The sequence below is a fragment of the Lutra lutra genome, chromosome 16 (assembly GCF_902655055.1).
Source record: "Lutra lutra chromosome 16, mLutLut1.2, whole genome shotgun sequence".
In the NCBI taxonomy this organism is placed as follows: Eukaryota; Metazoa; Chordata; class Mammalia; order Carnivora; family Mustelidae; genus Lutra; species Lutra lutra.
In genome coordinates, this window is record NC_062293.1 from 18933677 (window position 1) to 18959773 (window position 26097).

Consider the following 26097-nt stretch of genomic DNA (forward strand, 5'->3'; position numbering starts at 1 on the left):
CTAACTGGGTTTAACACTTTACTTTACTTTACTTCTTGAGATGGGACTCTGAAGAAGGATAGAGAATTACTTCTTTCCCTAAACAGGGGTATGGACCTGTTCTCTGATCCGGACCTAAAATAAGATCTCCAACTCCCTCTCAAAGACGTTTCCCCCGTCTTCTTCCAGAGAGTCTGGGATCCCACTCTTCCCCATTGGAGTCCTTCCAAACCGCCCCCTGAGCCTGAGACCCTATGGGAATGGGTCTCCTGCCCCAGGGGATCTCTCTCAACTCCTCCGGTTCCTTTTCCCAATTGGGAAACGGGATAACCTGGAAAGGTGAGGCAGGTCTGGAATTGAAAGGTGGCTCTAAACTGAGAGAAGGGAGCGGAGTAATCGCTCACCATCGCCCTTTTAAGGGATCGCTGGGCGCCAAGGGACGCTAGTGGGTACGGGTCCTAGCTCGGACTTCCCCCAGTGGAAAGCGAGCAGGGGTTCTTGGGCTGTGCGGTTTCTCCCAAACCACCATCTCCCCGCCTACCCTCTAGCTGCACGGAAAGAGTACTTTCTCCGGCTTTTCCCTAGGCATCCAGAGCCCCCCTCCCTTCCTCTCGCCTCTCCGTCTCCGCCCCCTCGCGCAGAGGAGGCCTTGCCGCTTTAAGAGCCGGGGTAGCGATTGACAAGCAATAAACGCGGAGCGCGGGGCTGCGCTGGAGCCGCTGCGAGCTAGGGGCTGCCGGGGCGCAGGTAGGCGCCCCCCGACTCCCGGGCCAGCGCCCACCTCAGGGCCCTTGCTTCCTCTTCGTCCAGGCACAACCCTATTCTCTGGGTCGGGTCTCCCCGGGCCCCTTCCCTCAGGCCGGTCCCCTCCCTCTCCACCGCCCGCCACCCTCCTTTCTCGGGGGCTCCTAGAGAGAAATCAAACCCCGCTGCTTCTTGATGCCGGTCGGAGCTGTTAGGGCTCCAAAGTGACATCGGGCACAGAGCTGGCGGCGAGGCTCCGATATCCGCGAGGCCTCTTCGGGGGCTGTGCGGATTCGGGGGACTTTGCAGCCGGGCATTACGTAAGAACAGCGCTGTTAGCGCTTCCGGGGGTTGGGGGCGTGAGACAGAGGTTGCGTGGGTCCCGGTGGCCCCCGCGGACCCCTTGGGAGGCCAACACCTCAACCTTCCCTGGGAGGGGGTCCTGGGAAGGGGGGCACTGCTTCTTCCCCTTCCAGGCAGTGGGGGGGCGGGTCGGGGTCGGGGGCCAGGGTTAGGGTCTGGAGACCTGAGAGGGGATCGGTGCCAGGAGAGAAGAGCCGGGGTCAGAAAGTTAGGTCAACTAAGGCGGGGGCGTGGGGAGAGTGAGGACGGGGGCGGGGGGACACCATTCAGTGACCTCATCCCCTGGTCTCCCGCGGGCGCGCTCGCAAAGAGCCTTCTTTGATGGCTCGCAACACGCCCCCCTTCCGCCAGGTCCTAGCGCCCAGCCACTTAGGGCCCGGCTCTCGGGGCGGGGGCTATCCGATTGTCTGTCCGTGCAGGTCCACACGTCTCTGGACGCCCCCATCCCTCCGTCTGTCTACCCCTCCCCACGACCTGTCGGTCTTCAAAGCGCCTTTGTCAGACCTTTCTCTTCCAACATCTCTTTGTATGGGTATTAATGGAGGGGTGGGTGGGAGGGACGTTGGAGGAAACCTCCCCCTTTCGCTCCTGGTCCGCATCACCTGCTGACCCTGGATAGTGTGAATAGTCTGGGGGTAGGGGTGAGGGGACACCGAGGCCCAGGCTTTTGGAAGCCGAGGTGCGCATTCCCCGAAGCCTGGGCCCCGGGCCTTGGCCGGTAGCCAGACTGGCTTGCCTGGCACTGCTGTTCTCCTGTGGGCACAAGCCAGGCCCCGCCCTCCCAGAGGCCAGGGTGGGGGTGGGGAAGAGCTAGCCAAGGCTGTGGGAACTGATTACCCAGAGAAAAACCCAGGCAGGCTGGGCAAGACTCCAGGGGACAGGATCCTCCCTGCCTCTTCTCACCTTCCATTCTCTAAGGAAGGCGGATGTCTGGGGTCCGCTCTGCCAGTAACAGTCAGGGAGAACAGCATCAGCCAGGAGAAGGCTCCAGGTTCCAGGTGGTCAGGACCTTGGATGGGGCAGGAGGGAAGGCATAGGGACAGCAGGGGTGGGCACAGGGGCACTGGCTGGCACAGCAGAGCCTGGGCATTTCTCCCAGCCTTGGTGCTAGCCTGACAGAGGGTGCCCTTCTTTTCCCTGAAAACACCTTTCTTCATGTCTTTAGGGGAGGATCCAGGAAGAAGGGGAGTCATCCCACAACCTTTGTGATTTCTGCCACTTGAGCTCAGGTGACCAGCTCTGGTCTGGGGGTGGAAGGGATGGGACTAGAGAGAGGGTTTTCTTAAAACCTGGTGATGATCCCTCTGGGTAGAATCCTTTTTTTAGGGGGAGATGAAGTTGTGACTCCCTGCCCCCCAGGGCCCAGCAGGCATTTGGTCCTAAAGTGGGCACTGCCAGCTGCTTCCCTCTTCTCCCCCACCCCTGCTGTGAGCCACTGCCTCTAGTTGTCATGGCAACTGGGAATTAGGGTTTTCTCCAGTAGCAAGTGCCCAGGAAGGCAAAGGGAAGAAGGGTAGTGGGTATCCCCCCTGTACCCTCCCCTGGAGAATAGGGAGCCCCCTGATTTTCTTGTCCCAGCTCTGGACTAAGAAGGGGCAAATGGAGAAAGTGGAAGTCAGAGAGGCCTTGGGAAAGTATGACTTCATTTCTGCCAGCCAGACACACAGATGTTTGTAGAGCACCTACACTAGCTAGGTTTGGGATCCAGAAGCAAAATAAAACAGGTGTAGTTCTTGACTTCATGGAGCTTACAGTCTGGGAATGCCCATCTTTCCTGCTTTTGACTCAGATTCTGGACTCAGACCACCCCCCAAAGAAATAAAGGACAAATGGCAGGCAGAAACATAATTTTTTTTTTTAAAGTCATAAAACCTGGGTGTTCCATGTGGCTCTCTTTATTAGCTTCATGACCTTGGGCAAAGCAATTAACCTCTCTGAACCTGCGCCCCTCATCCTTGGAGAAAGGGGCATGTGATATCTGCTCTTCCTGCCTCCCAGGTCTGTGGGATCCTGCAGCCTCTGGGGAATGCCCCCATCCCGAGGGGAGGCTCTTCCTAATTCCTTCCCTCATTGCTTTGCCATTGTGCTTTCTCATTCTTTTCTCTCCCTTCCTCTAGGAGAGACATTTCAGAGCCCTCTAAGACCTCACCATGCCAGTTGCCGCCACCAACTCTGAGTCTGGTAAGAAGGGGTTGAGGATGTCCGTTTGTATCAGTGGTTTGGAGAGTGCCAGGCAGGGCCTTGAGGGTGGAGAGCAGCGGTCAGGCACTCCCACTGTCACCGGTAAGAATGAACTGTCCCCCACCACTGCTCCATTCTGCCACTCAGCCTTTCCTTTGGGTGGCTTCCAAGGCTCTGCTATACCTGCTCAAGGGTGGGGCCAGAGACACAGCTCAACTCACCTCTGTGGAGGGCCAGAGATGATGCCCAGTATTGCAGAGGGCAATGGCCTGGGGCCAGGCTCCTTGGTGAGGTGGCCCTTAGGACCGGGGCCCTTGGAGGATGGCTGGGGTTGGAGGACAGCCTGGTGCCATCAGATCAGTGGACTGAAGCAGCCTGTGCCAGGGATGGGCTTGGAGCTGTGTCCTGGGACGCTTGGAGTTGCACGTGGAGAATGCCAGCTGAGGAAGCCTGGAATTGCTTCTCTAGGAGTTGTGGGGCAAGGGGTCGCCCAGATGAGCTAGGAAGCCTCAGGGGCAAATTTCTTAGCCTTTTGGAGGCAGTGTCTCTTCTCCTATAAAGAGGTCGATGTGACACTCTAAAGCTGTGACTCGGAAAGTATATTCCTGATAGGGGTATGCACAGTTGTTAAGGGGTGCTTCTGGGTTATGATCTCAGTGAGCCTGTGACCTTGGGTCTTTTTTTTTAGGACTTACGTTTTCCCATTTGTAAGATGATGTGATCGGATAAGAAAAGTGTTCTTAACTTTTCTTGGTCCCGGATCCCTTTTTGAGAATCTGATGACAGCTGTGGGCCTTCCTCATAGACAGATGCTTCTCTGTGCACAAAATCTGTACTCTATTCTGGGGGTTCATGGACCCCAAGTGCAGTCAGGGCCCTACCTGATGAAGTTCCCTATGCTGGAGGCTATGGGCCCTCACACCACAGCCTACTCTGGTTTTGCTCTGATTTGTCTGATGTTTCCCTGCCTGGGTGCCTCCTGCCCCTGCAGTCCCTTCCTTTGCTCCAGGCCTTGCTGCTGCCTCTGCAAGATATTCCGGACCTCCCACTTTGGTTAGAATAACTCCCCTGTCCCTCCCCTTCGAGAAAGTGAACTAGAAAAGTGAAGGCTGCTGTGGGTGGGCCAGACCCTAAACTGTGACACCCTCGCACCTCCACCCAGAAAGACCTTTTCTCCACGTAGTGGAGGAACTGTACTAATGTCCCCCAGCCTTGGTGGCCTTGGAGGGCTCAGTGCTCCCCACCTTGTGTCCAGCATACTGAGCCCCTTGGGCTCTTCCCCTGCTCCGGTCTGCCTGGGCCTCACTGTAAGCTGCTTAGGGGTTAATTAAGTCCAACTCTGAGCCTGTGGTTAAAGGCCTCTCAATCTGGGGCTGCCCAGTAAACCCATTAATAGTGCCTGGCAGGGCTGTAGAGGGAGGAGAATTTGACTTCCCTGGCTGCAGGCCACTTGATGGGGGCGTGATGGGGGTGCAGTGGGGACCAGGCAGGGAGTGGAGGCCAGGGACAAGGGAAGAGGGAATGTGCCTGCTTCCTCTGAGGACCCCTGGGGCCCCCGATCCCCTGGGTGTTATGTCATCAGCTACTTCTGCCTTCTTGTATCCAAAGGAAGGAGGATAGGAACAAGCTGCTTAACCTCTGGGATCCTGAGTTTCTTCTTCTGTAAAGAGATGATGTGTGACCCAAGCTATGAGCCTCTTGGCCCTTCCTGCAGGCAGCCCTCCCTGCGCCCACCCTAGGCTGAATTGGCTCCTGGCCTCAAAAATCTGATGATGGGTCTACTTCTTCTAACTTGATGGCCATTACACTTCCTATAGGCCTGATAAGAGAGGCAGCTGTGGTCAGAGTCACCCACCTCTGAGGTCAGGGTCACCCTCCCTCTCCCTGCTCCCTTCCCAGGGAGATTCCAGCCTTGTGGCCTGCAGAATGAAGCCAACAGTTCCCTTCGCTATGGCTCAACACAGCCATTGTCATTGCGGAGGGGCACTTTACTTCTAGTAAAGTGGAGGGGCCCTTTCCTGAGGGTGGGGGACAGGCTGGGGGATATGTGGGCCATGGCATGGGCTGAGTGTTCAGAGAACTTGCCCCTGGAGTTTTCAGGCGTGGAGCCCTGCCCACTCTGCCCTCTTTACTTGACTCCCTCTTTTCTTTGAATCAAAGCGGGCTGTTTTGAGGTGAAGCTGTCCCTTTAAATCTCTCCTGCATCCCTGGGTTAAAGTCCTGGTGTGTAATCCCTCCTGCTGCCATGGCAACCAGGGGTGCATTCGACCTGGTGCCACTCCTCTGGGAATGGCTGTCTGGTGGCAGCCGCAGCTGGTGGTGTCCTCATGGGTACAGGGTATCAGAGGAATGGAGGCACTGGGCTGGGGTAACTGCCAAGTTCTATGCTCCTGCCCACCGGGGTCCCTGCTGTGAGAATGCATCCTCACCTTTTCCCTTCCAAGATGCCTGACTTGCCCACCGGGCACCATCCCTAACCTAAGGGGAGGAGCCAATGTGAGATGGGGGAGGGGAGGGGCCACTGCTGGGTTGTGGGGTCAGACTGTGAGGCCGCTCCCTCCCCCTCCTTTTTCTCCCGCCCCCCCAACGCCTCCCTCCCCATGGCTAGCAGGTGGGGGAGGCATTTGGGGCTTGCGATATTTGTCCCTTGCCACAGTGGTGCCCCTGCTCCTTGCGGAGGACTGAGAGTCATTCTCGGGGGCTTCCTTTGATTCTGAGCGGGTCATTGTAAAGGAAACTGGGCCTGGAGAAGGAACGTAGAGGTCTGAGGGCAAAAGGAGGAAGTGGCATGCGGGTTTTAGAGGAGAGACTTCCAGAAGAGAGGGGCGGGAACAAGCCGGTGCCAAATCCGCACCCCGCCTTGGGTTTCCCCCAGCTGGGCTGTGAGAGGGGGTCTCTGAGCACCGCCTCGGTTCTGAAGGGGCGGCAGCCTTAACCCCTTGCCCCGCAAACCTCCCCTCAGCCGCCCCCTCCGGACCCCGCGGGTGCGAACACCCGTGCGAGGTGCGATCAGGCTCTGCGAGGACAGGGACTCTTTGCCACCGCCCCACTCTCGGCTCTGGCACCGCCCCCTCCCCACCCGGCTGCTCCCGTTGGGGCTTTGGCCAATCAGCAAGGCGGTCAGGGAGACTGAGCCTTGCTATTGGCTGATCTCGCAGCTGGCGCTTCCCCCGAGTCCCGCCTCCTCGAGCGCCGCCCCCCTTGGGCTGGCAGAGCAGCGACAGCTGTGTAGAGGCTACTCGTGGAGCCCTGGAGCCGAGCCGGGTGTGGGGGACAGCCATGGCGGGCAGCCCAGGAAGCGGGGCCTCCTTGGAGGGTATATCCCTGGGCTCTTCTGAGGAAGCCGATCTCCAGAGGGAAGGTAGGGAAAGGTGGGGTGGGGAGGCTGCGTGGGGGAGAGATGGCCCCTTCATCTACCCTCCTTCCTCAGGGTTTGGGCATCTGGAGAGGGGGCCCTGGGAGCAGGCCGTAGGGAACCTAAGGGAGCTGGCCTGGGTAGAGGGCTCTCACTCCCCCGGGCTCTGTCTTCCTCCAAGGCTGACAGGCTTGTGAATCTGTAGGTGAGGATGGCTGGGGAGGGTGGATCCCAGGATACCCTGGCAGAGTGGGAAGGGTCCCTGCCCTGGCTTCTTTCTGAGGCCTCTAAAGGCCTTGCAGGTGTCTGATCAATACCAAGCCCAGGCCTGGGCAGGAGGGATCTAGAGGGCGGGCTTGGATGTTGTTTCTGGAGAAGGTGGGGAGGAGGAGGAGTGGAGGGGGGTCCCTGAGCCATGTCTGCTTCTCCAGTTTCAGTGCCCCCTCCTCCCCATCCCTGTTCCTTCCTGGAGGAGGGGGTTCTGACAAGAGTGGTGAGAGGAGCCAGGGACTGTGTCTGCCCTCCTCCATGGATTGAGCTCTGTTATGTAGATGCAGGCGTGGGTGGCTGGGTGGCAGAGTAATGATACCCCCTGCCCATCTCTGCCTGCAGCTGGGCACACTCTGCTTCTCCCTTCCTCCCCCCAGAACCTGCCACAGCTAGGAGCTCCCACCTCCGCGGGTGCATACAGACAAGCCCCACCTCAGATCTCAGCAGCCACTGCCATAGCTGTGTCAGGTGTTCTCATGTCCTTGGTTATGTCCCCTGGCAGGCTGAGGGGTTGCTGATCCCTGGACTGACTTGGTCTAATCTCTGCCCTTTGGCACCCACAGCTCCTCCAGGTGCCTGTCTCCCCAGCTCCTGTTGATGTTCTGGGCCATAGCTTTGGCTTCCTATGATCTATATTAACTTCTCAACGTTAATAGATCACTCTCTGACCGAGCTGAAGGGCCTGTAGACACTGTCCAGTTCCACTCACCCATTTTACAGGAGGGAAAGACTGAGCCAGTGAGGGACCATGACTTTTGAAAAATCATGCGGAATTAGTGCTGCTGTTGTATAGCGTACTGTACAGGCTCTGACCTCCTGCATGACTGCCTGCTTAACTCTGGACCTGCATTCAGGGACACGCTCCAAGTACTGTCTCTCCTATCCCTGGCCCTCTAGGTGCAGGTGGCTGAGTCCTGGGACTTCAGCCCATCCAGAGATCATGTGAGGAGTCTGTGGCTCTCTGATTCAGGGCAGAACCTGGAACCTGACAAGTGCTTCCCTTTCTCCCCTCCTTCCACGTCAGAGTCCATTTCCTGATTCCCAAACCCTCCCACCTGCCTAGGCTAGCATTACCTAGGGCCTAGAGACCAGCTCAAGGAAACTGTCCCCCTGCCTGTCCCCTAGACCCCAGCCCTGGACATTCAGGTACCGGGAGTGCCCGAGCTGGGCAGGGGGGAGGGGCTGCTGGAGAGGGGCCATCTTCTGCTGGACATGGGGGAGGAGGGGTGATTGCTCTGGTGTCCCACTAGTTCCTGTGTCTCATCACCTGCCGCTTCTCCCCAGCCATGCAGCAAGTCCTGGACAACCTGGGATCACTCCCCAATGCCACGGGGGCTGCAGAACTGGACCTGATCTTCCTTCGAGGCATTATGGAAAGTCCCATAGTGAGATCCCTGGCCAAGGTATAGTGCTCCAGGGAGGTGGGCACAAGGGCACTGTGCCTAGGGAGTTTATGGGGTGTTGGCCATAGGGTGCTTGGGAAAGGGGCATGTGGCCTAGAAGACCCCCCCGTGGAGGGACTCTGTGAGAATATCCCTGCCCAGGTGATGAGTCTGCAGGACAGCAGGTGGTGGGCAGTCCCATGCCTGGCCAGTGAGAGTGTGGACATGCCCAGGTGGATGGGATGACTGCCAGCTTGGGGGGGGGGTGTGATTGGTGCCTGTACCTTGGAATATTCAAGAGTTCATCCTGCCTGTCCCCTCTGCCTTTGGGCATTTTGTGCAGATGTCTTTTTAAGATCACTTGCCATGTGCATCAGGTGGGGGAGAAACTCACTAGGAGAGAAAGTTATTAAGCATTTTGATAGTGGCTCTGCTAGAGGCAGATGCGCTAGGCGTTTGGGAATGTGAAGGATGGATGTCTAACCTGGTCTGGGGTAGCCAGGGAAGTCTTCCTGGAAGAAGGGCCCCTTGAGCTGAATCTGAAAGACTGAGGAGGAGGGGGAGGGCATTTGGGGCCAGTGGAAGAGCTTGAGCAGAAACAGAGGTGAGAAAAAGCCAGAGGTCTGTGAAGGGACTTAAGGGCAGGTGTGAGGCTGAAGCTTCAGGTCTGAGACAGGGAGTGTAAGCCGCAGACATGCTCTCAGGTTGTGGAGGGCACTGGGAGCTGTGCTGGGAGCTTGGGCCTTGTCCTGTTATGTCCTGTAAATGACATGGACCCCTTCGTGGGTTTCAAGCGGGGGTTTGATGATAGGATATGGACGTTTTTGGAGCATCCCTCTGGCAGCCCCATGGAGGGTGGTTGGAGGGTCATGGCTGGAGCAGGAAAGGCCAGAGTTGGGGATGACCCTGAGCTAGACTTGTAGTAAACCTTGGGCTTAAGGGAGGGGAGGACGAAAGAAGTATTTAGGAAGTGAATTGGCAGGGTGTTTGGGTGTGGAAGGTGAAGTGTGGGGGTAACAAGGCACTCAGGATTCTGCTCAGGAGAGGTATGAGGCTGAAGCTCAGAGGCAGGGTTGGGAGGGGTGGGGGTGGATAGAGGGTGCCCCCTTTCCTGGGGTAGAGACAATGGAGTTGTAGGGAATCCTGTCTACTTGCTCAGATTTTCCAGAAAAGGGGGGCAGTTGTATGCTGGAAATCAGGGATCAGGGTTGAACTGGGGGATTTGGAAATGAAGACTCAATTAATCACTGAAGGGAGGGGAGAGGGACCCCACCAAAGCCGGGGAGCAGGATTGACAGAGCCCCAGATTGACCATGGCAGGTGCCTGACTTTCTAAGGTGGGGGTGATTCAGTCCTGGGATGCTGGGAGTAAAGGGTGTGGCTTTGGTCCAGGTATGTTCTGGGTGTTGGCTGTGAAGGCTGAGACGCAGGGGACAGCATGAAGGGGACAGGGGAGAGGAGGTGGCTCAGAGTATCACTGGGAGGGATGGGGAGGAGGACTGGCAGGAGAGAGGCAGGAAGAAAATGGAGTGAAGGGCTGGGGGCTCTCTGAGGTCACCAAGTGTTTGGGGAGAGAGTGGGTAGCTGGAAGAGAAGGTAGAGTTCAGAGAGAGGGAGGTCGGAGATTTCCAAGGAGGACGGCTTTGGGGGATGACATGACAATTTAGGGTGTAGCTGCGGCAGGCAGGGAGATCAGCAATATGAAAAAGGCCCAGAAATGGAAGGTTTGCATGTAGCTGGCGTTGGAATCTAGGGTACGGCAGGCATCGGGATGGGATAAGACCGAGGCAGGCTCAGGGTCTCAGGGTCTCAGGGAATGGCAGTGGGGTGACCAGAAAGTTGGTGACCAGCGGGAGAGGGTAGCCAGGTGGCAGCTTTTCCACAGGGTGGAGATGGGGACTCTGTCACAGGAGGGCTGTGACTGGCTCTGGCATGGGGTGTGGAGGGGGGCCAGGCCCTACTGGAGGGAGAGAGCTGCACAGGGGACGCTGTGTCCCCGGGACATAGCCTGGTCACACTATGCATGCAATGGCTGAAGACCCAGGGAGGTTGCTAATGGCAGAAGGTGAAAGTGGAATGTTCTGGGGAGGAGAAAACTGAGCAGACTGGGGTGGGGTGGGGGAGGGGATTGGAGAAAGGCAGAGCACTTTCCATTCAGTGGTCAAGGATTGTATTCATGAATTAAAAATAAAAATAAGGGATCCAGCATTTCAAACAAAGAGAGTGTGAGTTCCAGCAGGGCGGGGCATGTCTACCTGTGTCCCCGGGGGGACTGAGAACAGTGCCTTGCACAGAGTAGGTGCTCACGGAATATTTGCTCAATGAATGAATGCAGAGAGTGTAGGAAAAAACCGAACAGCCCTCTGAGTGTCATCTTCAGGATGGGAATGCTGACCCCACTTTCTTGCATTCTTGCCATGTCTTTATAAGAAAGAAGAAGTGTGATGCCGCTGGTACCCCTCCTTGGTCCCATTTCCACTGCTTTCCGTCCCCGCAGGTGGCCCCTGGCTTGAGGTAGATGACGTCCCACCCCTGAATGTTTTTCTGTCTTGCCTACCGATGTGTTCAGATGTACACAATCCATCCCTAGGATATGGGATTTTAAATGTTCTCTAATGGAATGATAGCGCGAGCCGCTTAGGTTTGGGAGAGTTCTAGTTTATGTAAGTAACATGATTCCTGACATAAGTATAGATGTAGATACAGATAGATTCATTTTATTTTATTTTTTAAAAGGTTATTTTGACACAGAGAGAGAGAACAAGCAGGGAGAGCAGCAGGCAGAGGGAGAGGGAGAGGGAAAAGCAGACTCCTCACCGAGCAGGGAGCCCGATGTGGGGCTCAATCCCAGGACCGCAGGATCATGACCTGAGCTGAACGCAGATGCTTAACCAACTGAGCCACCCAAGTGCCCCGTATAGATTCATTTTAACTGTTGTGTGGTGTTCCAGTATATGAAATAGAGCCCAGTGTATTTATTTATTGGTTCTCCTGAGAGACAGGTACAAGAACGTACCTTGTTGATTTCCCCGATATTCAGAGCGGCGCTGTGGGGAGCATCCTTGCATTCCTCTGCTTCTGCACATGTGTGAGAGGGTGGACACATGGCAGTGGCATTGCTGAATATACACATTTTGACCCTCTCCACCTGTAACCTGCCAAAGCTGATTTCAGAGTAGAATTTATTAGACCATGTCACCTCTGGGTCCTGTTAGATGTTGCCTCTACAGTGAGACAGCCGATGAAAGAGGGAGTTTTCAGGAAGGCAGAATCTAGGGGTTGGAAGTGCCCCTCCAAAGCATGATTGCCCTCTGTGGTGTTCTTCAGTGTCTTTGTCTGGTCCACTGGACAGCTCTCCAGTGAGGGGATTGCTGGCTGGATGACTGTCACTCACTCAGTCATCTGTCTTCGCTTTGATGAGTATCTATGGCGTGATCACCGAGTAGCCAACACAGCGCTAAGGCTGTGGGAATGAACTGCTGGAGAGTTTGTTCTCCGGAGGGGGTCCAAATCTGTTGCCCTGGGACCTCCCCGTCCAGCCTAACCTAGAATCAGCCAGATCAGGCGGTAGACATAAACTCCCTTCTCCAGAATTCATCTTGGGGATAAGCTGGTCAGAATTTCCTCCCAGGAGATTCCCAGGATGGTTTCAGATGCATAAAGCACAGGAGAAGGTGGTGTGGACCTTTCTTCAATACTGAGACTCCCAGTGAGAGGCTGATGGGCTAGGGGGACCCTGTGACTTCTCTCCATTGAGCTGTGAGACAAGCAAGAGGTGCATCTCCAAAAAGACCATCTGAGCTCAGTAAGAACCCCTCTCATCCCTGTACGTGTAACCCTCTGCAGTGGGCCTTTGTCACTTCCCTCACCAAAAGGTAAAGTTTCTCCATTCTTCAATCTGGACTTGACGACATGACTTGTTTTGGACATTGGGACCTACTTTGTACTCCTCATCAATTTTAATGATTATATGTATAGAGACACATTTCTAACCTAACAAATATAAGTACTCAGATCCAGTTGTAAAAAGATCCAGCCGTAAAACCTTGGTTCTCCTGGTGAAGTGGCCCATAAACTCAGAATAGTTAAGCAGGAATTAATAATAGCTATTAATCCCCTTCCCTTACTCTTGTGGAGTGGAACTTGCCTCTCTCTGCTGGGGCTGTGCAGACAGTGTGGGAGGGGCTGGGCTGAGTAGATCTAAGACCAGGGAGGGGAAGGGCCTCAGGGGACAAATCCAGAAGGAAAGGCTCTGGAGGGAAGTCATATCTGGCCAACAGATCATAAATCCGTGGGGTTGGCTGCAGACGACAGCTGCAGCCCTAGCCAGTAGGTGACATCTGGGAAGGCTGACTTGGATCCAGCAGCAGGTGTTTCCAGCAACAGGCAACGCCAAGGTGAGGGATCCAAGTCAGGTGACGTTCAGAAATTCAGGTGAACTGTTACCAGTGGGGACATCTGCCAGCTGGGAAGCCTGTGATCTAATCCATATGAGATGAGGTAGAAAGAACACAGGGTTTAGAGTCAGAATAGTCACTGGCTGGCTGTGTGATTTTAGTATGTCTGACAACCTCTCTGACCTTTAGTTATATCTTCTGAAAAGTGGGGATAATGATGTCTCTCTTTCAGAGACATGGTGGGGTTGGGGAAAGTCATGGGTGTAGAAGTGTTTTTCAAACCATAAGGAGTTGTTACAATGCAGTCTTGGCCATGGCCGGAGTTCACTGGGAAGACTCCATTCCTGTGATAAGGCCAGGGTGAGAGTTGACAAAGCAAGACAGGGTCCTAGAAGAATGAAGGAGAGGGGGCAGGTCACTGAAATAGAGATTCTGACCAGGGGACAGGACAAGAGGAAGCTACAGTGGTGAGGAGCTCAATGTATCAGTCAGCGTCTGCTGAGTAACAAACCATCCCACAGTTTGGTGGCTTAAAACAACCATGTTTCATTTCTCATGATCTTTTTGATAATTTGGGTGGTCTTGCTGGTTTGGGCTGCTCAGCTGGGGCAGGGTGGTCTAGGACATTCTCCTTCACATGGCCGATGTCTCAGCTGGGAAGGCTGCAAGGTCTATGATGGCGTGCTCTCTTGTCCTCCAGGAGGGGGCCCAGGGTACTCCGCAAGGCAGTCTCAGCAACAGGGGAGGACAAGCCCCAAGTCCCAAGCACTTTCCAGGCTTCTGCTTGCCTCACATTTACTAATGTCCCACTGACCAAAGCAAATCACATCATCAGTTCCAGATGGAGGAGTGACTTTACCTTCTGGCACACCATTCTCTGGGACTCCTTTCAGTATTTGAGCTATTTAATTATGAGCCTAGATTTCAAATGAGAATTCCCTATCTTCTGCCATGATCAGAGATGTTGGCATGGAGGGCAGAAGGAAAAGCTCTCTAAGAAATGGCTGTGTGGAGTTTCTGCCTTTGCAGTCTGCTTCTGGCTATGGGTCAGGAGCTGACAGATTGGGGTTCAAGTACTGGCTGCACCCTTAGCTAGCTGTGCACTTGGTCCAGGCTGGGCTTCGGGAAAGTCTCTCATCCGATGCTGGGGAGAGGACAAAGCGGCCCAAGGCCAATGGAAAGGGGTTGTCAGTATCTAACAAAATCAAACCTGTGTCTTCTGCTTGACCCAGGAATTTACATGGAAGACTTCTCTATAGACAGACATCAGCTGCCCCAGGTTCTTCACTTCAGCTTTATTTGCAATAGTGAAATATTAGGAATAATGTAAATACCCATGAGATTGGTTGAATAAATTATAGTCTTCCAGTCATGCAGTGAGTCAAATGCAGTAATTAAAATATAATAATAATAATAATAATAATAATAATAATAATAATAAAGGAAGGTCTGCAAGTAGCAGCATAGAGTGATTTCCAGGGCATATTGTTAAGTAAAAAACCAAAGAGAAAACCAAGCCAATTAAACAAACAAACAAACCCCAAGGAATCAAAGAGTGGGTATTGTGTTCTATCTTTTATGTAAAAAAGAGAAATTTGTACTTATTTTTGTGAAAAGAAACAGAATAATTTGGAACTAATAAAATGATCTCCTCTAGTGTGTGTGTGAATAAGGTGGAAGGGATGAGGATGGAAATGAGACTTCTTTCCATTTACTTTTTATATAGATTTAAAATTCGAACAATGTAAATGTTGTGCATATTCCAAAAATACAAATAAATTAAAAAGAATGAAAAAAGTTAACTCTGAAACTAAGTGTGGGTAAGTGAATCCATCCACCTATTAGATTGTTAACATAACCATATAGAAAAGGGAATTAATTCTAGTTACTTTTGCTCATAATATTCTGACTGTATACCCTAAGTGAGATATAGGTTAAGGCTGTACTTCTTTTTTCTTTTTTTTTTTTTAAGATTTTATTTATTTCTTTGGCAGCTAGAGATTGGAAGTAGGCAGAGAGGCAGGCGGGGGTGTGTGGGGAAGCAGGCTTGCCGCTAAGCTCGGAGCCTGATGCGGGGCTCGATCCCAGGACCCTGGGATCATGACCTGAGCCGAAGGCAGAGGCTTTAACCCACTGAGCCACCCAGGCACCCCAAGGCTATACTTCTTAATACAGTAGCCAACAGCCACATGTGAGTATTTATTTATTTATTGTAAAGATTTTATTTATTTATTTGACAGACAGATCGCAAGTAGGCAGAGAGGCAGGCAGAGAGAGAGAGAAGAGGAAGCAGGCTCCCTGCTGAGCAGAGAGCCTGATGTGGGACTCGATCCCAGGACCCTGAGATCATGACCTGAGCCGAAGGCAGAGGCTTTAACCCACGGAGCCATCCAGGCGCCTGTGACTATTTATTTAAATACTTAAATGGGAGGCATAAATATGGAATGAGGGAAGATGAGGAAAATCTTGCAGACTTAGATTTTATTTGGAATAATCAGTATCGACTAATGGCTATAAGTGACACCCCAGAAGGAATGAGCACCAGTTGCCCAGATCTTGGTTTCTAAATACCATTCCCTGCCAAAAGGAATCTGAGCTCCTTGGAGAAATTGCTGAGCCCAGACCTGGGGTAGCGAAAGTACAGGATGAGACCATGGCAGAAGGAGGAAGGTGCTCAAGGACTGATGGGAAATGTCAAAAGGACACAGGTGTGTTTGGGGGCTCCTACTGCACAAATTGGGGATAAACTGAGAAAAAGAAGATAGTGATGGTGATGATTTAGAGCACAGGGTAAAAAGAATCCATAGTGATGCAGAGAGGGGGCTATGGGGAGAGGGGTAAGAGGGGAAAAGGACAAGCTCTCTCTTATAGAAAGCCAACTAATAAATGTAGAAGGAATAACGAGTTAGAAAAGCACCATTTTGCAACTCCCAATTTAAGAATTGACTGGGGGGCCTGGTGGTGCAGTTGGGTAAGTGTCTGGTTCTTGATTTCAGTGAGATCCAGTCCCGCGTCCAGCTCTGTTCTGGGCATGGGAGCCTGCTTGGAATTCTCTCTCTCTCCCTCTGCCCCTTCCTCCTCACCTTAAAAAAAAGAATTGGTGGGTGCCTGGGTGGCTCAGTGAGTTAAAGCCTCTGCCTTCGGCTCAGGTCATGATCTCAGGGTCGTGGGATTGAGTCCCACATCAGGCTCTCTGCTCAGTAGGGAGCCTGCTTCCTCTTCTCTCTCTCTGCCTGCCTCTCTGCCTACTTGTGATCTGTCAAATAAATAAATAAAATCTTTAAAAAAATGAATTGGCTTAGGCAGGGGTCATAAATGAATGCTAAATTCATCAGTGAAAGATTGTTGGGGAGCAGAATAGTCACAGGATCTCAAGGTGTGGGAAAGAGACAAGATCGCTTATGTAGAGCACTTGCCTAAATGACTAACCTGAGTCTAATCATGGGGATACAATCAGGAAAATCCAGTTGTGGGGCATTTTACAAACAACTTGCCTGAACTTAAAAATGTCCTGAAAGACCAAAAGTTATTGGGATCTGGTCTAGATTAAAGGGGAATAAAATGATGGGACAACCAAATGTAACACCTGGTCCTTGTTGAGATTGCCCATCAGGGACAAACAAAACAAAACAAAACAAAACAACAAAAACAAAACAACAACAACAAGAACAACAACAAAAACCCACAAAAATGAATCTATAAGGGAAAATGTTTGGGACAACAGTGAACATTTAAATAGAGACTGTCTACTAGATTATATTATATCAGCGTTTCAATGTTGAACTTCCTGCGTGTGATAACGGGACTGTAGTTTATGTGGCAGATCTCCTGTTTGTTCTTAGGTGATGTATGCTGAATGATTCTGGGGTGAGGTGACTTCTTTTTCAAACGACTCAGAGAGAAAAAAGTCTTCCTGTCTATCCCTGACCCGGCACTCCTTACTTCCTGACCCAACTAACATGACTCTCCCGGCTGGGCTGGTCCCTGGAGAAAGCTGCCTTTCCCCTTTTTCAGAGCAACACCTTGTTATGAAGCCCAGGGTTGGTAGAGGGACAAATAGGTACAGGGCCCTCTCCTGGTACTGTAGGCAGTTGACCCTTGAACAACATGGGTTTGAACTTGTGAGTTAACTTACGTGTGGATTTTTCTTAATAAATAAAGTACAGTGCCTCAAATATGTTTCCTCCTCCTTATGATTTTCTTAACACTTTCTTTTCCCTAGCTTACTTTATTGTAAGAATACAGTATATAATCATATAACATAGAAGATATGGTTAACCAACTGTTTATATTATCCATAAGAATTCAGCCAACAGTAGACTATCAGTAATTATGTTTTCGTGGAGTCAAAAGTTACATAGCAATTTTTTAAAAAGATTTTTTTTATTTGACAGAGAGAGAGAGAGAGACAGCGAGAGAGGGAACACAAGCAGGGGGAGTGGGAGAGGGAGAAGCAGGCTTCCCACTGAGCAGGGAGCCTGATGCGGGGCTCAATCCCAGGATCCTGGGATCATGACCTGAGCTGAAGGCAGACGCCTAACAACTGAGCCACCCAGATGTCCCATACATAGCAATATTTTGATGGTGCAGGATTGGTGTGCCTAACCCTCGTGTTCTTCAAGGGTCAGTTGTACTGATTTCTTGTCTCCTCCCTCCCTGGGAGCACTGGCCTGAAAGTCTGGAGACCCAAGCTTGGGTCCCTGTGACCTTGAACAAGTTGCTCCACCTCTCCGGCTTCCTCATCCTGGGCTACAGGATGTCCAAGACTGTGCCTTCATGTGGAAAAAGCTGTCCTTGAACTCACAGGTTTATAAGGTCCCGGGGGGCTGGGGACAGCTTGATGATTTTAATGGCCCTCTGTGACAAGAGGATGGGAATGAACGTTTGGGCTTGTATTCTTCCTTCTATAAACTGGGTCCTCATCATCATTTGGGGCGAGAAAGGGGAAAGCAAGGCGTGTCTGTGTGTGTGTGAGTGTGCTTGTGTCTGGGTGAGCGAGCATCTGAAGCTCGTGTCAGAAGCCATGCAGAGGTTGAGGTCTAAAGTCAGGATCTGAGCAGGTAGGGGACAGTGTTTGGTACCTCAGGCTTCTTGGGGATCCTCAGGTGTCACCTGTTCTGCCCACCCCCCACCAGGCCCATGAGCGGCTGGAGGAGACCAAGCTGGAGGCAGTGCGGGACAACAACCTAGAGCTCGTGCAGGAGATCCTCCGGGACCTGGCCCAGCTGGCAGAGCAGAGCAGCACAGCCGCGGAGCTGGCCCGCATCCTCCAGGAGCCCCACTTCCAGGTTCGGGCCCTGGGCTGGGGTGGGGGCTGGGGCAGGCTCTGGGGAGGGGGCTGGCAGGACGTTAGCATAGGGATGGGAAGGGACCATGGGACACTGTCTCATGTTTGCCCTCTTTCCACTACCTCCACAGTCTCTCCTGGAAACACACGACTCTGTGGCCTCTAAGACCTATGAGACACCACCCCCCAGCCCTGGCCTGGACCCCACCTTCAGCAACCAGCCAGTACCTCCTGACGCAGTGCGCATGGTGGGCATCCGCAAGACAGCTGGAGAGCATCTGGTGAGGCCGCAAGGCGGGGCTGGGGCTAGGGGTCTGGAGGGGGCACTGAGAGTAACCGGTGGGGACCAAATCTGGTCAGGAGAGGGCCGAAGAGAAAGATGGGCCCATGCAGCTCCTGGAGTCCACAGACCCTGTGCACCTGAGTTGCACACAGAAAGTGCCCGCTTTCCCTCCATGAATGCCCCCCTGAGTGAAGAATTTGGGCAGAGTTGGAAGAGGAGGACTCTGCGAGGCCGGGATAGAAGGGGGTGAGGATGGGAATGGAGGGGCGCTTAGGAGACCCATCCGAAGATTCCGGCTTGGAACCCTGGGAGCCCCTTCATCATACCGGCCCTCTATCCACCCCCAGGGTGTGACGTTCCGCGTGGAGGGCGGCGAGCTGGTGATCGCACGCATCCTGCATGGCGGCATGGTGGCTCAGCAAGGCCTGCTGCACGTGGGCGACATCATCAAGGAGGTGAACGGGCAGCCGGTGGGCAGCGACCCCCGTGCGCTGCAGGAGCTCCTGCGCACTGTCAGCGGCAGCGTCATCCTCAAGATCCTGCCCAGCTACCAGGAGCCCCATCTGCCCCGCCAGGTGGGTCCCTCCACCAAGCTCCCCTCTCCCCCCAGCCTCAGGCCCAAGGGGCAGCCATCAGGGTGACATCCCGGGGGTGAGAGTGCCCCATCTTCCACATGCTCGTGCATTGGCCCTAGTTGTGGGCACTCATACACATGTGCAAGGGACGCTTGCACATTTAAGGCCTGGGGTGCCCACAGGAGCACCCGGGTCGATGCAGCCCTGAGCATGCAGATGCGAGCGCGGTGCGCACATGCGCAACGTCTGGTCGCCACGCGTCCTGTATGGCTGCCTCCTGGTTGGTGGATTGTGGGGGTCTGGCTGCTCTGTCCATCTTCTCCTGTGGGCTCTCCAGTCATCTGCCAGAGCCCCCTGGGCCAAGCGGAGGGTGTGGGTAGACCAAGGGATCCTGGTTTATGGGCCAGGATTGTGTCCCTTCCCCAGTGATCCCGCCTTCTCCTTAGTGGATGGGTCCATGCCCCACCCCACCCCAGCAGAGACGCCATCGCTCTGAATCCTTTTGTTCTAGATGCAAAGGGAGGCTGGTCCCAGTGAGGTGGCTGGGTGGGTCTGGGGTGCCTAAGCCTCTTGCATCTTTGTGAGGGTAGGGAGAAGACAGGGGACTGTGTGACACTCCCCCACCCTCAGGAGGGGGAAGTGGTGGGGGGCTGGTCTGAGAAGGGTACTGCCCTCCAGCCTTCCCTTCTTCCCTTGACCCTTCTGTGATCCCTGGCCCAGGTATTTGTGAAATGCCACTTTGACTATGACCCCGGAAGAGACAGCCTCATCCCCTGCAAGGAGGCGGGCCTGCGCTTCAGTGCTGGGGACTTGCTGCAGATTGTAAACCAGGATGACGCTAACTGGTGGCAGGTGCGGCTCCGTGTCTGTCTCCTGGTGTGGCGTGGGCGGGGGGTGGGAGGCGAGGTGAGGGCCTGGGGAGGTGTCTTCTCACAGGTCTTTGTCCCATATCCCTTGCAGGCATGCCATGTGGAAGGGGGCAGCGCTGGGCTCATCCCCAGCCAGCTGCTGGAGGAGAAGCGGAAAGCCTTTGTCAAACGGGACCTGGAGCTGACACCCACCTCAGGTATTAGGGTCCTCCCTGGAACCCCTAGTCTGGGATCTGACACAAGCCTGCCTGGCCTCACTCGCCCATCTCTCTGTGGCCAGGGACGCTGTGTGGCAGCCTTTCAGGAAAGAAAAAGAAGCGAATGATGTATTTGACTACCAAGAATGCAGGTGGGTGTTGGAGGCCCCCTCCCTGTCCTCTAACACGGTCTGCCCCTCCCCCAGCGGCCAAGGACTTGTGCGCATATTCTCCCTCCCTGTGCTGAGGCTGCCAGTCTTGTCCATGGGCCCCGCCTACTCTCTCTTTGCTGCCCCTGGCCCCAGCCCCTTGGCCCCTCCCATGCCAGCCGCGTAGCCTGATGACTACCCTTCCCTGTGTTCAGAGTTTGACCGCCATGAGCTGCTCATTTACGAGGAGGTGGCCCGCATGCCCCCCTTCCGCCGGAAAACCCTGGTGCTGATCGGAGCCCAGGGAGTGGGCCGGCGCAGCCTGAAGAACAAGCTCATCATGTGGGATCCGGATCGATACGGCACCACAGTGCCTTGTGAGTGGGAGCTGGGCCCTGCTGGGTGGGGGGCCAGGAGGCAGGAGTGCCCTAGGGGCCAGGGCCACATTCACTGAGTGGGCCTGTGCAGGTCATCAAGTCAAGTGATAGTTTTGGGGGGTGCACCCCCAGCGGGTGATGGGGGAACTGCAGGCCGGAGAGGGTTTGGCGTGCCCTCTTTTGAACCGGTGGCCCCGGTGGGCTGGGCAAGGCTTACCTCTCCTTCTGTCATGTTTCACTTGCTAAAAACCCAGTTGGGGGGCACCCAGGGGGCACAGTCGGTTAAGCATCTGCCTTTGGTTCGGGTCATGATCCCCGACTCCTGAGATGGGTCCGGATCCAGCTCCCTGCTCAGCGGGGGAGCCTGCTTCTCCCTTTCCCTTTGCTCCTTACTCATACTCCCTTGCCCTCACTCTCTCTCTTTTAAATAAACAAATAAAATCTTCAACAACAACAACAACAAAACCCTGTTGGGAACCCGTGTGAAACAGGGCCTCATGTAGTGACAGAACCAGCAGGGGTGGTCAGAGCTCCTGGTTCCTGGAGGCAGGAACCTGAGTGCTGACCCCAGATCCGCTTGACCTTGGTGGGTGGCTTTGGGGTGCCCATTGCCCTCTCTGGGCCTCAGCTCCCCCATCTGTGAGCGCTGGGCTGGAGCAGTGAACTCTGGAGCCCCCCCACAATATGGATGTCTCGGATCTGTGGGTATCAATGCTGAGGGCGAGGGCACGGGGCGTGGGAAGGCAGCAGCGCAGTGAAGGTGGAGGGGGGCTGCACCTGCTGGGCTGCGTGGCTCCCGTAGGACACGTACACGTGTGTCTGAGGCGGTACACAGCCTGCCTGTGTTCATTCAGGCCCTCCCTCCCCCAGACACATCCCGGCGGCCCAAGGACTCGGAGCGGGAAGGCCAGGGCTATAGCTTTGTGTCCCGTGGGGAGATGGAGGCTGACATCCGGGCGGGACGCTACCTGGAACATGGCGAATATGAGGGCAACCTGTATGGCACACGCATCGACTCCATCCGGGGTGTGGTCGCCTCTGGCAAGGTGTGCGTGCTGGATGTCAACCCCCAGGTATGGTCCCAGCCTGCTTGTTCCCAGCCTGCCCACTTCCCCTCTGTGCACTCTGCTGCCCCCACCCCCGCCCCGCCACATACTCCCCATATATTTCCAGGCCCTGCTCTCCCAAGCAGCCCCCCATATAACCCCTCAGCTCCTGCTAGGGACCCAATGCACCTAGAACCTTTTTCTCAGCCTCCCAGGCTCCCCACTCCTCTAGCCTCCTCTGGTGTCCCAAACCCCAGCCACCTGCCAGTGGTTCCTCTACCACTCATCCCCCGGACTCAGGTCCCAGGATGCCAGGTACCATTTCCCCACCATTTCCAGATATCTGTTCCCCCCACCCAGTTATCCTTCACCAACCTTCTAGGATGTCTATGGGGATAGACTCCCCCATCCCCTTCTCTTCCTGCAGGCAGTGAAAGTGCTGAGAACAGCTGAGTTTGTCCCTTACGTGGTGTTCATTGAGGCCCCTGACTTTGAGACCCTCCGGGCCATGAACCGGGCTGCCCTGGAGAGTGGGGTGTCCACCAAGCAGCTCACGGTGAGGGCTCTCATGTATGCTGGGAGGGGTCCGGTGGCTGCCTTGGGGAGAGGACAGGCTGGGGCTGATGAGGGGAAGAAGGTGGCATCGGGGAAGGGGAGAGGGGCCCCCCGGAAGTATCAGTGAGTTTGGACTTGTGATTCCCGCTTTATAGATGTGAAAACAGAGGTCTGGGCAAGGAAGTGAAGTGTCCAAAGTCTTACAGTCAGGGATATGGCTAGCCTGGGCTGCAGGAGTTTTGCCAGCCCCACAGCTCCATCCATTCTATGGGGACAGAGTGCTGACCAAAGGGAGTCCAGAGGGCCAGTGGGAGATGTGTGGGCAGAATGGACCAGGTAGTGTGAGGGTGTCTATAACTGGAGGGAAAGGCTGAAGGGAAGGAGGAAGCTGGAGGTTGGAAGTCTGGTTGGAGGGATGAGTTAGCATTAGGGAGGAGGAGGCTTCCAGTCAGGTTGGAAGGATGAGTTAGCATTAGGGAGGAGGAGGCTTCCAGTCAGGTATTACAGGACCCCAGGACACCTACCTTCCCACCAGGTACCGCTTAGAGCAGCCTTCCCCTTCCCCGGGAGATTTCGGGTTTGCAGAACTCTGGGCTCAGGGGTCCATCTTCTGGCCACGGCTGGTACTGCAGCTCTCAGGTCCTAGGTCAGAGTCCTGCTGAGGCCCTGGAAAAGGCTGTCTGGGCTGGGCTCTAGGCTGAAGTCCCCTGGCCACAAACGTAGCCAACTGGGGTCACTGGGACATAGCTGGGCCAGTCCTAGAGCTCCCACCTTGACTTATTTAAGTCGTTATTCAAAGTTCCCTCTACATTCCTGCCTGGCCAGCTGCCCAGCTTTGACTAGGTGTGGGGTGGTGGTTCCTGGGGTTGCCCCAGTAACGGCATGCCTGGGAGGTGTGTCTCAGGCTGTGGAGGTTAAGGGCGCCTGGTCTGAGTGGAGGGAGCATTGACTTTGGAGTCAGGCGGACCCTGTGCACCTCCTGGCCAGGCGACCTCCCTGTACCTCAATGTTCTCTGTTGGAAATGGCGAATAATGAGTCCTGCCTTACAGAGCCACAGTAAAGATTATGCAGTTGAAAAGCAGTTAGTGTGCCCTGCTTGGCACTCACTGAAGTTTATTTCCTTCCTTCCTTCTTTTTACCTGTTAGTCTGTCCAGAGTTGCTGGAGAGCCGCCCTGGGGCATGTGGGGAGGGGCTCCTGCCTCCTCAGGCTGGGGAGCTCATACTTGATATGGGGGGGGCTCTGGGGAAGGGGGACAGATAGGGAATGCTGCCGATTCCCCCTGACGATGGGGGTGAACGTGGGGACACTGATGGCCGGGAGGGTCCCTTGTGCCGCAGGAGGCCGACCTGAGGAGGACCGTGGAGGAGAGCAGCCGCATCCAAAGGGGCTACGGGCACTACTTCGACCTCAGCCTGGTCAACACCAACCTGGAGAGGACCTTTCGTGAGCTCCAGGCTGCCATGGAGAAGCTACGGACGGAGCCCCAGTGGGTGCCCGTCAGCTGGGTGTACTGAGACTGTTCATGGGGACTGCACCCCTCTGGGCTGTGACCCAGAACCCTGAATCCATCCCCTCCCCCAGCCATGACCCCCAGCCCTGGTCCTTAGCTCTCATCCCCTGCCGTCTGGCTCTCCCTGGGTGACAATGGCTCCTAGCGGGCCCTAAGCTGTTCCGCACAGATGCGCTCACTGCCAAGGAGGTGGGTGTTCATGGGGCACGACTGTGCCCAGGTGCTGCCCACTCCCGATGCCCCCTGCCACCGGATGTCCTTCTCTGAGGGCCAGGCTGTTCCCCGGAGTGTGTCAGAGTCACCTCCATAATGCCCAGTGCAGAGAAGAGGAAAGCTGCTCTGGGGCCCTGTGGCCAGTAGGTACACTGCCCCTGGCCACCTCTCTCAAACCGCCCTTTCCCCTCGGACTGGCCACGCCCACTCCATTCCCGGGCTCCTCCCACCCCTCGTCCCTGCGGGCTAGCATCCCTGGGAGCAGGCCTGGCGGTCCAGGGCAGTGGTCCCGCCTGGGGCCCTCTTGAAGGCTGAAGGAGCCAAAGCTTGAGCCGGCTGCCACAGCCAGGGAGCAGTGCGGTTCCAGTTCCCTGGGAATGAGGCAGATGCCCGCAAGTGGACCCCACACCGTCCTTCCCTCCTGCACAGCTTTTCACTGCCGAAGTCTCTCCACGGACTTCTCCGGATGTGCCCCTGGCAGGGCGGCTCTGCTCCCCGCAGGGCTCATCGCAGGGAGGGGTGAGCTGAAGTGTGACAGGGAGCCTGTGACTGCTGACCATGGCTGGGGTGGTGGTGGTGGGGAGGTTGGTGGCACATCTGGGCTCCCTGTTCAGGACCACAGTCCATCTTGGTCCCTCCGGCGGGGTCCAGGTGGCCCACTCTCATCAGGTGTGCCTGGAGGACCGAGGATGGGTGCAGAGAGGAGCTTGTGAGCCGGCCATGGAGCAGGGGCTTGGCAGAGGACGTCTGTGTTCTAGCTGGCTCCCTGTTGTACAACTCCAGGGGGAGCCATCCACACTGTTTCTGCCTGTGCAGCTTAGGTTCCGCAGGCCGAGGCACCTGGTCTGTGTTTGTGCCGTTTGCGTGTGTGTGTGTGAGTCTCGGTTTTGGGAGAAGAGAAGCAAAGGGTTGTTTTGCTTTGGAGGTCACTTTTTGGGGCCCTATTTTGGGGGCTCCCCATCAGTCCCCATTTCTTATGAGACCCTGATCCCAGATTCCAGGGCCTTGGCCCTCCCCAGATGTCTTTCTCCCCCTCTCTTGGTGTCCCCCTATCCTATATGACACCCTCGAGTCCTTGGGGAGGGCAATTGTGTAAGATAGGAGAATCCCTTTTAAGAATGTCATCCTAGACTTCCCCAGGCACCTGGCCCTTGTCCCTCTCTGTGACCCCGTCTGGGGTGAGGCTGTCTGCAGGGACCACCCCATCAACCCCACCGCCAGCCAGCCCCTCTGTCCTTCCCAGTTCTCTGAGTGTCTGATCAGTCTTCGCTGCAGGTTCAGCCCGAGCTGGCCCCTGAACCACTGTGTGCCCATTTCCTAGGGAAGGGGAGGGAGAAGAAACAGAATATTTATTACAAAGTTAGAAATATATTTATTATATTAGGGATCTCATTTGCATTTGCCTAGGGTATGCAAATGAGATATAAAGGTCAAGCCTGCTGCCATCTCATTTGCATAGCTTGGCATCCACTATGCAGTCACCTTTATACTCCTCTTTCCCCTTTCATCAGTGTTCTTTTTATCCTCATTCCAGCTCTTCCTTGCATCACCCTTACCCACTGCCCAAGGGGACCAGGAGTGGGAGGAAGAGCTGCTCTCCTCCTGGTCCGAGACAGTGGTATCCTTTGCCAGTTCCCACCTCACCTGGGGCGCTTGGGAGTAGAAGCAGTGGAGGATCTGCGGGTGCAGCCCCCTCCCCTTGGTTAACCCCCAAAGTCCCCTAATGGAAAGAGCATCCTCTGATGGAGGTGGGGGAGCCCCGCCTAGGGTGCTGGGCACCTTGCCGAGGAGCTGCTACCTGACCCTGCCGGGCAGATCTCCTGCGCTGATGCTGTTCTGGCTTCTGGCACCTTCATCTCTAGTGATGCCTGGGGGGCAGGGCTGGGCCCCTCCTCACCTGTCTTCATCCCTTCAACTGTGTCCTACCTCCCCTACACAAGCCCCTCTCACTCCCTGGCCCAGGGCTGGGTTGGAGCAGGTGTGTGCCCATCACATTACCTCTCTGACCCTATCCTCCTTCCCTGGACGCTTGTATTTGGGGCACCTTGGGATAATGAGGACTCTGCCCCCCACTGTCCACACTCAGTGGCCCTGTCGCCCTTCCCCTCTCCCCTCCCTCAGCCAATTCCTGAGCTTTTGCTCTGACTGGTTTTCTTTCTTTTCCTTTGATTAAATGTGAAAACAAAGGCTTCTGGGCTCTGTCTGTCTTCGGTTGGGGCTGGGCGGATGGTTTTGGTACAGGGTGAGAGTGGGGAGCCCAGCACAGACAATTCTGGAATGGAAATCGGAGTCACTTGTGTCCAGTGATGTCTTCCACAATTTCCCATCTCCCCATTCCACGTGCCCCATCACCAGAAGATGC

At 55.0% G+C, this 26097-nt stretch overlaps 1 protein-coding gene across 4 annotated transcripts; it reads left to right on the top strand.

Moving 5' to 3' along the window:
* Positions 1-621: 621 nt before the first annotated feature.
* Positions 622-26097, top strand: MPP2 (MAGUK p55 scaffold protein 2). 4 transcript variants are annotated; one of them, XM_047708166.1, is made up of 13 exons: positions 622-726; positions 3204-3267; positions 8177-8295; positions 17807-17959; positions 18090-18239; positions 18589-18816; positions 19537-19668; positions 19777-19882; positions 19966-20034; positions 20247-20408; positions 21279-21481; positions 21882-22010; positions 23350-26097. In XM_047708166.1, the coding sequence occupies exons 2-13, from the start codon at positions 3237-3239 to the stop codon at positions 23524-23526; spliced, it is 1659 nt and encodes a 552-aa protein (XP_047564122.1). In that variant the 5' UTR covers positions 622-726; positions 3204-3236; the 3' UTR covers positions 23527-26097. The 4 variants fall into 4 exon arrangements, with proteins under 4 accessions (XP_047564122.1, XP_047564123.1, XP_047564121.1 ...); XM_047708167.1 differs by lacking the exon at positions 622-726 and adding an exon at positions 2297-2315; XM_047708165.1 differs by lacking the exons at positions 622-726; positions 3204-3267 and adding an exon at positions 6497-6628.

What these genes read in the sequence shown, in the direction of transcription:
- MPP2 (XM_047708165.1), top strand. Translation starts at nt 6,547, where the DNA reads ATGGCGGGCAGCCCAGGAAGCGGGGCCTCCTTGGAGGGTATATCCCTG. An exon ending in TAGTGAGATCCCTGGCCAAG is followed by an intron (nt 8,296 to 17,806) that starts GTATAGTGCTCC and finishes ACCCCCCACCAG; the next exon opens with GCCCATGAGCGGCTGGAGGA. An exon ending in TGTCCACCAAGCAGCTCACG is followed by an intron (nt 22,011 to 23,349) that starts GTGAGGGCTCTC and finishes CTTGTGCCGCAG; the next exon opens with GAGGCCGACCTGAGGAGGAC.